Source organism: Setaria viridis, chromosome 6, assembly GCF_005286985.2.
Source record: "Setaria viridis chromosome 6, Setaria_viridis_v4.0, whole genome shotgun sequence".
In the NCBI taxonomy this organism is placed as follows: domain Eukaryota; kingdom Viridiplantae; phylum Streptophyta; class Magnoliopsida; order Poales; family Poaceae; genus Setaria; species Setaria viridis.
In genome coordinates this window covers 31,722,258-31,735,229 of record NC_048268.2, presented here as the reverse complement: position 1 = coordinate 31,735,229, position 12,972 = coordinate 31,722,258, and the positions used below count along the sequence as shown (strand labels likewise).

The following is a 12,972-nucleotide window of genomic DNA, read 5'->3' as shown; positions in this document are numbered from 1 at the left end:
AGATCAATCGAGCAAGATGGATCGGCACCGACACCAGCCTCGCTTTGATCACCGGCGAACTCGGCCTGGCCCGGCGCCCTGGGCCTATCACCAGGCGAGCGGCGCCATGCGCCACCGGTGAGTGGCAGGCGGGAGCCCACGGGGAGGCACTGCGAGTCTCGGCCGCCAAGCGCCCGGACCACAACCCCGCTCCGTGTGCACGTGCTTCGGCGGGGGTAATCGGTGGTGGCGTCGCAGCATCGGTAGCGGCGGTGTGTTGGTGGCGAGCGGCAGCAGGGAGCTATTGCAGAGGTGCCACTCCCCTTCCCCGTTGCCTCCCAGGCTCATGTTGTCACCAAGTTCTGTGCCCTCGCCAAGGCTGGGGGCCGCAGCGCCCGATTCGCCATCGTCAACCACATCATCTCCATGCCAGTCGTCGATCTGCCTAGAGGAGGGCCTCGACAAGATATTCGTCAACACCCCGCATGCCATCGGCCAGGTGCCCATCGACGTGGGCGACATCGGCCCCGCCGACTTCTTACACTAGCTAGCTATGCGAACGGACCTCGGACCGGTCGGTCACCGGAAACCCAAGTAGCACCGGCGGCCTCAGTAGGAAGTTTCGAGTTCGAATCCCTCTGGAAGCGAATTTCGAGAGAATTTTTTAGAATTTTTCCTGAACCATTGCAGCCTCAAGACATGTTGGGAACTGGTGTCCGAGACTATCTCTCTTCAAGGCAAGCACGTGAGTGTGAGTGTAGGATGTAGGTTTTAACTTGCGCATAGGGGTGTGAGTGTGTGTGCGGAGTGTGTCTATGTGTAAATTCAAATACTACGACTTGTACTCTGGTAAGTGAGGCTATTAAAAAAAAAGACTTCTACACTAGCTACGTGGACAGGTGGTTGTCCTAACGCTGTGGATTCCTGCACATCTGCAAGGATGACCCCATAGCCAGATAGCCTCGCAGCTTAACTCCCGTCGTGTCAAATGAGTACGGCAACAGGCTCCTCGCAGCTCGTTGTGCCTGATACCATTGACTTTATAAGCTGGTTCGAGGGCAACAAGCAGACAGAACCATAACAAGTTGATGGAGATGGACATGATGCTTGCCGTGGCATTGGGGACGTTTATTTTGGCTCGGCCCCTGGAAATTGGCTGAAGCATCAACATAGTTATGGTCGGGTTTCCTGGTTGTCTTGGCAATTGGAGCGACGAGGATGCTATGAGAGTGAGAAGGTGATCTCTAACTGAAACTGTCATTGCGTTTCAATATTGTGCCTTCATCTTTGTTGTCTCACTTTTAGTTTCTTGATGAATTCCAGTGTACTTTGAGAAACAATGCTGGTAACATGTTATATCCTTATTAATGGTTGTTGCAGCCACTAGCCTATGTGATGTTACTGTACATATCTACATTGGCAAATTTTGGTGAATTGCATATAGATGTTTCTGAGAAGTACATATCCATGTTATGCTGTTACCGTTTATATCAACATTCGCATATACTGTCTATTAATTATGAGGAACTAATTGCTCTTTTGTTGTTCTAATAGGTCGTCCACTCTGCAGTTTCACAGTTATTCTTTTGAGGGCTAGTGTGATCTCTGCAGGACTATATCATCGGCTGTGTAGCACAGGTGACATGTTTGACAAAATTTCAATATCCTTTCCCTTGCCATTATGATAGGTACCTATGACATTACCATTTTTTATTCTGAGGACACATTGTGCTAACATGTACGATATCAGGTATGGATGGTTGTTTGACAAACATGGAGAGGTCACAAAATCGTTCTGCCACCTGCTAAGGCTGGCCATGACGGATTTTGGGTTTGTTCATTTCGCTGAAAGGTCAAGTGTATTGAGGAGCACTTAATGGTGAAAATATAAATAATACACGGCAGAGAACACTAGAGTTTGATTCATATAGTCATATATTGTTTTGATAAACGAATATACGATTTTAGACTGCTTTGATCTAAATAATGTACCACTGAGTTATAAGCATTATCAGTTTATTATAGCTTCAAGTGGATGAAAAATGGTGCAGGTTAAGTTATTGCTCTTAAATAATTTCAATTTATGTTATGCTAAACTGATTACTGAATTAAAAATTTGTGTTTAAGTTTTTCAAAAATGCATCCTTGCTTTACTACAATTTATATAAATATAGGATTCTTATTTGGTAGATTTTTTGAAAACATGTGCCTACGGCACGTACATCTTCACTAGTATGATTGAAATGGCGATGAATGAGTGGTAATATGACATTACTTTTGCAATATCTTTCGAGTGTTACCTCTGATTTTCTCTTCTAGGTTGTCGGGTGATCATAAAAGTCGTGTGCAAAATGGGTGCCATGCTGCCATCGTGGATGGACTCTTAAAATTTATGCAAACTTTATCGATTTGTGACTATGTTCTGTAGGTAATAGCCTGCTCTCGCTTGTACATTCGGTTTGAACTAGTCAAAACTTGAAATCATCTTTGGTTCTTATCACGTTTTAAAAAAAAGCACGTTAAAACTTGTGTCTAAGGGTTTCAATGCATTCATGCCCTATTAGGTGGAAAAAGGCATGTGGTACCTCAAAGACGATTTAGGTAGAAGTGTTTGGTTTGATGAATCAAATTATGTTGAAAACAAAGATTTATGATGGGATCATCCTTAGTTTTTGGAGAATAACCATTTGGGATCATCCTATGATTTTTTTGTCATATGATAATATTCCAAACATGCTTAGATTTTGAAATTACGATAAGATCCTCCATTATCGTGCCACTCCTTCCACTTCCAGCAAAGAGCAAACAGCTTGATAAATTCCAAACCAAAGGTTGTACTAGGAATTGTGCATCTTCCACTTTCAGGAATAGTATCTCCTCGATCAACTGCATTATCCGGATAGCTGAGCGACAGCCTTCAAACGGCTAAACCCGAGAGTCCCCAAACTACCCACCTCACCCCCAAACCCCACGAACACGAAATGCTGGCATGTTAGCCGCGAGGTCCCCCGTCTCGCTCCACCACCGCATCGTCGCCGGCGGCCAGCGGAGGCGATGCGTCGGGGGAAGCGAAAGGAAGCGCGGCCGCACGCAGGGCCGCCACTTCACGCAGGCGCTCGAGAGCCTCTGGAGGCAGAGTCCCCGGATCTCTCCTCCTGCCGCCGCCGCCGCTACCGGCGGTGAGGTCAATCCCTTGTGGCAGCCACCAGCACTCGAGAACGCTGCCTTCGAGGAGTACTATAAGGTGTGTTACCTTTTTTTTATTTCACATGGCTTCCTTCTTATCTATCGCATTGGTGCGATTTGAAGTGAATCAGGCTGCAGTTTCTGAGTGGCCGCTTGTTGAGATTGAAATGATTTGTTGCTGCAGTAATGACAAGTGTGTTCATATAATGAACAAACATTCTGTATCTTAGATCTATGGTTAATTGATTTTTTTATGTAACAGGAGGGGTTTTACCCCTACTGGTTATATATTGAGTTTACAAGACAGAAAAAAGAAAATTACAGGAAGCTATGTAGCCATTCAAAATTCTAGGGAATATGGTTAATTGATTACCCCTATTTACTCTTGCGAGTTTAATCTTCAAATTTAGTCATGATGCTGTGTAGAAAAGGACTTGGTTTCAGGATCTTGTTCATCTGGATGTTTGTGCGATTGCACTTGCATGTTTGGGTAATTGGTTGGGCAGGTTCAGCAAATTGTCCACAAGGAGGAGTGGGATGTGTTCATGAGTTTCTTACGGAAACCATTACCAGCAACTTTTAGGATCAACGCCAGGTAATGCTTGTTACTCTGAAGTGAAATCGGGATTCGCCACTGAGCTCTTGATTAAATTATTCGAGTCCTTGGTTTGTGTAACTCCACATTTTATTTTATTAGGCAATATCCTGCTGTTCTCACAAAGACTAAATTTAGTTTTTGTTTTGCATATTTGATACACGAATACATTAGTTCATCTTCTACTATTGCTTACCATGTAAGCTGAAGGTTTACACTTTAACTTTCCTTTTCAGTTGCCAGTTCTATAAAGATATCTGCTCAAAGTTGGAAAATGACTTTAGGCAATCTTTGGAGAGTGAGGTTGGCTTTTCTCCATCGTCTATGAATTTCACCTTCCCCAGTCCTTGACATTTTCTAATGTACTGTAATTGATTGCAAAGGTTAGCAATGAGTATGGAGAAGATGCTATCCGGCCCTTGCCTTGGTATCCAGGCAATCTTGCATGGCATCTGAATTTCTCTCGGAAAGAACTGAGGAAAAATCTGGCACTCGAGAGGTAATCAATTGCAGCATGATGTTTAAATCTTGCCATGACATGAATCTTGCTTAGTCTATGTAATGTAAGCACGACACATTCTTGCCTTTTCATCAGTAAATATGTGGTGGGGATTTGGGGTTGGGGTGGAGATGTCTGAAATGGGCTTGAAGTTGGCTTCAAACTGAGTTGTATTGTGTCAGAAGTATTGGGATATCCAATAAGTATCGGATATCAGCACACCAGATCGGTGGAGTATCAGGGTAACCTAGGAAATATCTGTTCCACAATTAAATATTAAAAATTTAGAAACATTGTGTTATATAGTATTGGGTTTTTTGACCAACCAGTTTCCTCAAAAGCTTAAGTTGTTTAGGCAAAGCTGGCAATTTCAACTCATATCATTTGTTGGTATCTGAACCTGCCATATTTTTCATCTTGTCCTTTCAATCTCCAAACTCATAGTGCATCAGTGTTGCATTTTGACGTTGATATCTCTTAACGAGCTTTGATAGTGATAAGTGGAAGTTGTTCAACAGAGTGAACACAATTTCTGACCACAAGGCTGGTAATTACTAATTAGTGTAGAGAGATAGGATTTGGGGAAACACCACACACCCTAATGAGGGGGGGAGGGGCTGGCCTTTTATATATATAGCCAATATGGCTTGCTATACAAGGAATACAATCAAGTATACATGGAAAGCATAAATCAGCTATACAATCTCTAATACCCGCCCGCAGTCGCAGCAGGAGGATCGCGAACGCAAAGACTGGACCTAAAATCAGTGAACAGCTGAACTGGTAAACCTTTCGCCATGATGTCCGTGAACTGATGAGAGTTCGGGACATGGAGGACTCAGACCTGTCCCAATGCAAATCTCAATGTGCTTCGTGCGCCGATGATGGATCGGTTGGCTGTCATGTAGACAGCGCTCACGTTGTCGCAGTAGACAACTGTGGCCGAGGCGAGAGGGACGTGGAGCTCCTGAAGAAGCTGGCGAAGCCAGCAGCACTCGGCAACAACATGAGCCACAACCCGGTACTCAGCCTCAGTGCTAGACTTGGACACGGTGGTCTGGCGCTTGGAGGACCAAGAAACCAGATTGTTGCCGAGGTAGACGCGGAAGCCGGAGGTGGAGCGTCGAGAGTCCAGGCAGCCAGCCCAGTCCGCATCGGAGTAAGCGGTCAAGGACTGGACAGGGCCCGTGCCGATGTGGAGCTCGGAGCAGAGGGTGCCCTTCACGTAGTGCAGGATGCGCTTGATCAACGCGAGATAGGGCTCGCGCGGATCATGCATGAAGAGACACCTGCTGGACCGCGTACGCTAGGTCAGGTCGAGTCAGGGTGAGGTACTGAAGAGCCCCTGCAAGACTCCTGTACTCAGAACCATCCTTGAGCTTGGCGCCGTCGGTCGCCGAGAGCTTGGCATGAGTGTCAACAGGAGTTGCTGTAGAGTGACACTCAGCCATGCCAGCGCACTGGAGGAGGTCCAGGGCGTACTGTCGCTGAGATAGAACAGGCTGTCGGGGGAGCGCGTGATGGAGATGCCGAGGAAGTGGTGGAGGTTGCCGAGGTCCGTCATGGCGAACTCGGAGTGGAGACGGGCCATGACGCGCTGAAGGAGTGTCGATGACAAGGCGGTGAGGATGATGTCGTCGACGTACAGCAGCAACTAGGCAACACTCGTACCCTCTTTGTTTCCCTCTTTGTTTAAGTGTTGGAGGTGGAGGCGACAAATCCAAGCTGGCGGATGAAGGAGGCGAACCGTTGGTACGATGCTCGTAGGGCCTGCTTGAGGCCATACAGGGACTTCTGCAACAGATAGACGTGATCAGGAGCGGCGGGGATGACAAAGCTTGGAGGTTGCTGGCAGTAGACGGTCTCCTCGAGATAGCCGTGAAGAAAGGCGTTCTTCATGTCCAGCTAATGGATCGGCCAGGCACAGGAGGTGGCGATGCTGAGGACTGTCTGTATCGTCGTCGGTTTGACAACCGGGTTGAACGTCTCGTCGTAGTCGATGCCGTGGCGCTGAGAAAAGCCGCAGACCACCCAGCGCGCCTTGTGGCGGGCAAGAGAGCCGTCGGAGTGGAACTTATGCTTAAAAGATCCATTTGCCCATCACAACATTGGCGCCAGGTGGCCACGGAACGAGACGCCAAGTGTCGTTGTCGACGAGAGCCTGGTACTCATCGGCCATGGCCGCATGCCAGTTGGCATCGGCCAACCCGCTGTGGTAGTTTGCCGGGAGCGGCGATGGCGATGTTGAGGAGGTTGTGGCGGTGAGGTTCCTGTACTGCACCCGTTGGATGGTCCTAGTTGCAGAGCGGGTGACCGGGCAGTGTGGCGCAGGAGGAGGAGCAGGCACCGGTGCTGGAACAGGCGTTGGAGGAGGAACGAGCGCCTGTTAGGGCACAGGCGGAGGAGTAGGAGCCGCCTGGTGTGGGCGACGGTCGTAGACAAGGTGGAAGTCGCGCTGTAGAGGTGGGAGCACCGGCAGGTGCACCCCTGGTGAGGGAGCAAACCCTTCGTGGGGAGAGGCCACGCCACTGGGAGGCGTGGAGGACCTCGGAGTGGAGGCAAGGGCGCTGTGCCTGGTCACAGACCTGCCTGGTTTGGATGGGAACGGCGCGGCTAGGGGCGCTGGGCGCAAGACCGGGCCACGCACCAGGATGGCCGGGTCGTCGTCGGGAACATCTTGCAAAAGAGCGGGTGATGGCTGCGGTTGCTCAACGTCCGTGGACGAAGCGACCGTAGCAGCAGCAGCGGGAAGCCCAGAGGGGGTCGACAGGAGGAAGTCGAGCTGGGACAGAGGGGTAGGGTGGGAGGAAAAAGGAAAAGAGGACTCGTCAAAGACAACGTGCTGGGAAATAATGACTCGGCGGGTGGACAAGTTGAGGCAGCGGTAGCCCTTGTGAGAGGATGGGTAACCCAGAAAAACGCATGCGGTGGAGCGAGGGGCAAGTTTGTGGCGTGCCGTGGCGGAGGTGTTAGGATAACATAAATAGCCGAAAACACGCATGTGTGAGTACTCAGGGGGCTGTGTATAGAGGAGTCGGAAGGGATTGTCATTCTGGATGGCGGAGCATGGTCGTCTGTTGGAGGTAGGTAGCAGTAGCTAGGGCCTCAGCCCAGTAGGTGGCGGCCATATAGGAGTGGATCAGCAGGGTACGAGTCACATTGTTTAGAGTGCGGAGGACACGTTCAACTTTCCTATTCTGTGGAGAGGTGTAGGGACACGATAGGCGCAAATGGACACCTCGAGAGGTCAAGAAGGACATGAGGGTCTTGTTGACAAACTCGGTACCGTTGTCCGCTTGGATGCTCTGAATGGGTAGGCTAAATTGTGTTTGAGCGTAGGCACAGAAATTAACAATGTGTGTGGGAACCTCGGATTTGTGAACCATAGGAAAGGTCCAGCAAAATGCGAGTAGTCATCCAGAATAACTAGGTAGTAACGACAACCAGATATGCTAGTAACTGGAGAAGTCCAAACATCGCAATGCACTAGTTCAAAGGGAGTATTACTGCGTGAACTAGATGAAGAAAAAGGTAACCGCACATGTTTGCCTAACTGACATGAATGACATAAGGTATGAGTCCCTTTATTACAGATAGTGGATAGGATTTGGGGAAACACCACACACCCTAATGAGGGGGGGGGGGGGGGTTGACCTTTTATATATATAGCCAATATGGCTTGGTATACAAGGAATACAATCAAGTATACATGGAAAGCATAAATCAGCTATACAATCTCTAATGATTAGCCACTATGATAAGCAAGGCTTCTTACTGAATTGTGTAAGTTAGGGGCTCAGTTGCATCAGTAAAATTTGCAATGCCTACCTTTTTTCACTTTCAAACTATCCTCAACAATTAATTGCTGTTGCTACCCTGTTGTGCTCTTGATTAATCTACTTTATTGATTCAGTATTTTGTGCATTCCAGTTTTCATGAGTTTCTAAAGCATGAGAGTGAGGTTGGTAACATAACTAGGCAAGAGGCTGTTAGCATGGTGGGCATCTTGTACCAATTTGCTAATGAACTTTTTTCACCACATTTATCTCGTACCTTAGTTTTCTTTCCCGACTCTCTTAGATTAAGCCTTGTTTCAATAATTCAAATTTATTTCTGCAGGTTCCACCATTGTTTCTGAATGTACATCCTGATCACCATATTCTTGATAGTATGTCCCTGTGTTATTCTTCTCTGTTATCTTAAATATCCTGTGCTTCCTATATAAGCTGACTGACTATTTCAAGATGCCAATAGGTCCTCTTTTGTTTTGATTGGATTAGAAATCTCCAATAGTATAACCTCACATTTATTTGCCTACCTTGTGCAGTGTGTGCTGCTCCAGGCTCTAAAACTTTTCAGTTACTTGAAATGATTCACCAATCAAAAGAACCAGGGCTACTTCCAGGAGCGTTGGTACATTTCTCCTTCAATTACATGTGGCACTAAAACTATTCTTCTTATAAGTCTGGCTATTTTTTTTGAAATGAAACCTTATTCACAATTTATTGGTGGTATTAGTTGTTACATGTAGCTAGTAGAACTATTTGTGTTATAATTTCCAGACTTACGATAAATGAATACCTTAGTTATATATTACCCTTTTGTAATACTGATTAGGTGATGGCCAACGATCTCAATGTGCAAAGATGCGACCTCCTTATCCATAATACAAAGAGAATGTGTACTGCCAACCTAATAGTAACAAACCATGAAGCACAAAACTTTCCCAATTGTTCTCTTGCAAAGGATTATTCAGAAGCTTATAAGGATAACTGCAAATCACAAAGGTTAGAATTCGACCGCGTACTTTGTGATGTTCCCTGTAGTGGTGATGGGACAATTCGCAAGGGTCATGATATGTGGAGGAAGTGGTAAGACCTGACTCTTTGTTGTCTGCTGCTTTTATGCTTCCCTATATTTACCCTTAGGTCATACATAATCTGTTTATGTTATTCAGGAACTCAGGCATGGGGAACCAACTTCATCTTCTGCAAGTAAATATTGCTATGCGTGGTATGGATTTGTTAATATTTATTTGTTGGTGTGGTCTTTATTTTTCATTCTAATCGAGCTAGTACCTTTGAATCACCTATGAATCAAGTAGTTTCAGTATACCATGGGTTGTTAAACAGTCCTGCTTATGAATTTCTGCGGATTTCCTCCGTTAATGTTTATCATATGAACCATCCAATTACTCCATATGATTCCGAAGCTGTAAGATTAACACCTGTAATATCAATATTTATTTATTGCTTCAGGTATTGCATTACTTAAAGTGGGTGGAAGGATGGTCTATTCAACCTGTTCAATGAATCCTGTTGAAAATGAAGCTGTCATAGCTGAGGTATCTACTATCTACTATAGCTTCTTGCCTTTTATCTGCTGAACACAAAGGTGTTATTTTCTTGTGACTTCCAGCCTAGAAATGAGCAGAATCTCTGCGCTGTTGAAGGCCTTCTGGAGCAGTTTTGACATATATTTTTGGGTGTCTTATTGTGTCATGGTATAATAAGGCAGTTATGGTGCTTACAGAATCCTAAAAGATGTCTGGGAAAATTGAACTTGTGTGTCATATAGGCTCATGCAAGTGGGTTTATGAGGCAGCTTAGGCGCAAGCCTCAATCTGAACTGCTTCATCAGAACTTTGAAGATCTGTAGAGTACAAAACAATTTTTATTCTGATCACTTTGAGAAGTTGGATCTTTAGCAGAAAATGGTTTTATAGTTCATATTTTATTTGCTCTGGTGTGGTTTTCAAAACTTAACTATTTACAGTTAGCTTTCCTTTAGGATGCTATGTTTGCTATTCATTTTTTACACTTCTGTAACATAAATTCTTTTTGCATGTTGTTCATATATCTAATAATCAAGCTCCTTCGAAGAAATGGAAACTCTGTTGAACTACTTGATGTTTCTAGTGAGCTGCCTGAATTGGTCCGGCGTCCTGGGCTTAGCACTTGGAAGGTTTGTGTGCTTATATCTATATCATGGTTGTTCTCTTGGTTACTTTCTGTTTTATGTGTTTTATCCAATAAGGTTGTTCATTCTTAATTAAATTTTGATGCCCCCTGTGTCTGGATTCACGGATCTGGCACTTATCAAGTGCAACATACTGGATCAATGGCTTTTGTTTGGTGATAGGATGATTTTAAGTTTACTAATAATAATTTACATGAAGAAGTAAATTAAGCATGTCAGCGCAAGTGTCTCATTTCTTTTTAGGCTCTCTCGATTTATAGATACTCATAACTTTTCACCACTCTATATGCCTTTGTTCATGATTCCAGAGATGTTTTTCCTAATGCCACTATATATTCTGCCTATACCATCTATTTTGGTTCCTCTTTTGCGCATGTGACATTACTACAAGCATTTTGATCCAATTCACGTCACATATCATTTTATTTGGTTTACGTGTATTGGTTGAAGTTAATAATGCGATAATTGCTACTCTCTCTCTTTATAACATGATTCTTGTTTTCCTATTCTGGTTATTCCAGCGGTTCCTTTTCTGACTCTTGCAGGTACAAGATCGAGGATCTTGGTTTCAGACTCATGATGATGTTCCACATGATAGGAAGAATGTAGTATTGCCGAGCATGTTTCCTTCAAGTAATATCACTGAGGAAAGCCATGCTGTATGTGGTTATGTTGAAATAAATACAGATAATAGGGGCAGCTTCTCAAGAAATTGCGACATCGAAGAAACAAGCAACATTAATCATGATATGGATGGAGTTTCTACCGATCCCACTAGTAATCTAGATTGCACATCTAACGTTGTGAATTCAAAATTTCCACTGCATCGGTGCATGAGGATTGTTCCTCATGACCAAAACAGCGGGGCATTTTTCATCGCCGTTCTTCATAAATTGTCTCCCTTGAATGGTAATCTCAAACTCAGTTTCTTCTCAATGAGTCCATTCTATACCTTTCATGGAAGTTTAAATATAGGCTGATATGCCTATATGCATAATTAGTACTACCACTGATATGCTTGAATGCGCTCCACATTCATTCAGGCAGTCAGATACAGGGCACTAAGGTTCAGCACACACTTGGGAAAGGCAGGATCAAGCAACTTCACAAAGAACCTGAGCCAGAAACAAGACCATGTGAAACTATTTTGACATGTCAACAGAACAATGTTCTTGAAGTTGATGATGCTGAACTGCTGGGTAGGCGACAGAATTTAAGCGCAGACAACCAAACTTCAAAGGATAAGAACTCAACTGAAGTTGAAATGGTTTTCAATGATGTAAAAAGTGGTCGAGAAGAATCAGGAGACATAATGAAGTTGCAAAAACAGAGCAGGTGGAAAGGGGTTGATCCTGTGTTATTTTTTAAAGATGAATTGGTGATAAAGAGTATAAAATCCTTCTTTGGCATCAAGGAATCATTCCCACTCGAAGGCTATCTGGTGACTAGAAGCACTGATAATGCCAGGAGAATGTATTACATATCAAAATCAGTTAAAGAAATCGTGGAGCTGAATGAAGAAGTTGGTGAGCAGCTTAAGATTGCTTCGCTTGGCGTAAAGATGTTTGTAAGTATAAAATACTCTAAAACCTGATGTTCTTTACCGGAACATTCACATTTTCATTGGAACAATATACATATTTTACTCAAAAAGTATATGCTCTTTATTTATTCTCTTTCAGGAAAGGCATAGATCAAAGGATGGCTGTTCATGTGCATATAGGTTGTCTTATGAGGGTTTATCACTACTTCTCCCATACATCAGCACGCGGATATTATATGCATCTCCACTGGATTTCCACCGCCTATTACAATACAGAACCATCAACTTTGCTCATTTTGTCGACTCCAGATTTGGGGAGGAAGCTGCATCCATGATGCCCGGTTGCTGTGTTGTAGTGTTACTTGAAGGTAACATTATGCTTTATGCAAAGATTAAAAGAATGACTCGACAATAATGTAGCTTTTAAAAATATTTCAGGGCATGAGAATGCAGATTCTATTTTGAAGGATCCCACCACAATTGCTATCGTTTGCTGGAGAGGGAAGGGGACAATGAATGTCATGGTTTCTCCACCGGATAGGACGGATCTGCTGGAAAGAATGGCATATCGCTTTGGGATTAAAGCCTCTGCAGAGGAAGATGAGAAGTTAATGGATTTGACCAGGGAAGATGGTAACATCATGAGAATCTGAGATCGATAATCAAGAACCTCTAGCTAGAAGTGAAATATCATATCCGGAGCTTCTGCAGCATAGGGTGTCCGAGTAAATAGAGGTGACGCGGTAACTTAGTGTGTTATTGTTACATGAGGCCATTCGAATATCATCCAACATTCGGTGAAGTTCGGTGCTATTCTTGCATGTAAACAAGTGATTTCAGAAGCACAACTAGGTGTGCAAATTGGTGCGCCATGGATCCTCTTTTTACCTAAAGAATTGAACTAAAGAGGGTCGAGGGTCGGTGGAGACATAGTGTACCAATTAGGCAATTTGCACCCCTATGTAAAACCACTACTTTTGAGTTTTGAACCTACTTTGTCTGTTGAAGTTATAATTAAATCAATATTCTCAATTATAATGTCTAATGACAAAATCTATAAACGGGGTCACTTTCGGTGGACCAGCATACACGAGAGGTTTGCTGGTGAAGAAAGCCATGAGCACATACTCCAGCGACCTGGTTGCGCCGTTGAAAATACTCGTGTGGACCAACTCACGCAGCCATCGATTT

The 12,972-nt window shown here is 44.4% G+C and overlaps 1 protein-coding gene across 3 annotated transcripts; it reads left to right on the top strand.

Moving 5' to 3' along the window:
* Window positions 1–2,888: 2,888 nt before the first annotated feature.
* On the top strand, window positions 2,889–12,813 carry LOC117860686 (uncharacterized). 3 transcript variants are annotated; one of them, XM_034744062.2, is made up of 15 exons: window positions 2,889–3,223; window positions 3,672–3,760; window positions 3,997–4,063; window positions 4,144–4,259; window positions 8,190–8,256; window positions 8,379–8,427; window positions 8,587–8,672; window positions 8,877–9,130; window positions 9,217–9,272; window positions 9,518–9,603; window positions 10,131–10,223; window positions 10,784–11,147; window positions 11,282–11,805; window positions 11,921–12,149; window positions 12,220–12,813. In XM_034744062.2, exons 1-15 carry the CDS (start codon window positions 2,969–2,971, stop codon window positions 12,432–12,434), a joined length of 2,550 nt encoding a protein of 849 aa, XP_034599953.1. In that variant the 5' UTR covers window positions 2,889–2,968; the 3' UTR covers window positions 12,435–12,813. The 3 variants fall into 3 exon arrangements, with proteins under 3 accessions (XP_034599953.1, XP_034599954.1, XP_034599955.1); XM_034744064.2 differs by having other exon boundaries at window positions 3,172–3,223; window positions 4,149–4,259; XM_034744063.2 differs by having other exon boundaries at window positions 3,082–3,760; window positions 4,149–4,259.
* The last annotated feature ends 159 nt before the right edge of the window (window positions 12,814–12,972 follow it).

Coding starts and splice junctions, on each gene's coding strand:
- LOC117860686 (XM_034744062.2), top strand. CDS start 2,969: ATGTTAGCCGCGAGGTCCCCCGTCTCGCTCCACCACCGCATCGTCGCC. Junction 9,131..9,216: donor CATGATATGTGGAGGAAGTG/GTAAGACCTGAC, acceptor TATGTTATTCAG/GAACTCAGGCATGGGGAACC. Junction 12,150..12,219: donor TGTTGTAGTGTTACTTGAAG/GTAACATTATGC, acceptor AAAATATTTCAG/GGCATGAGAATGCAGATTCT.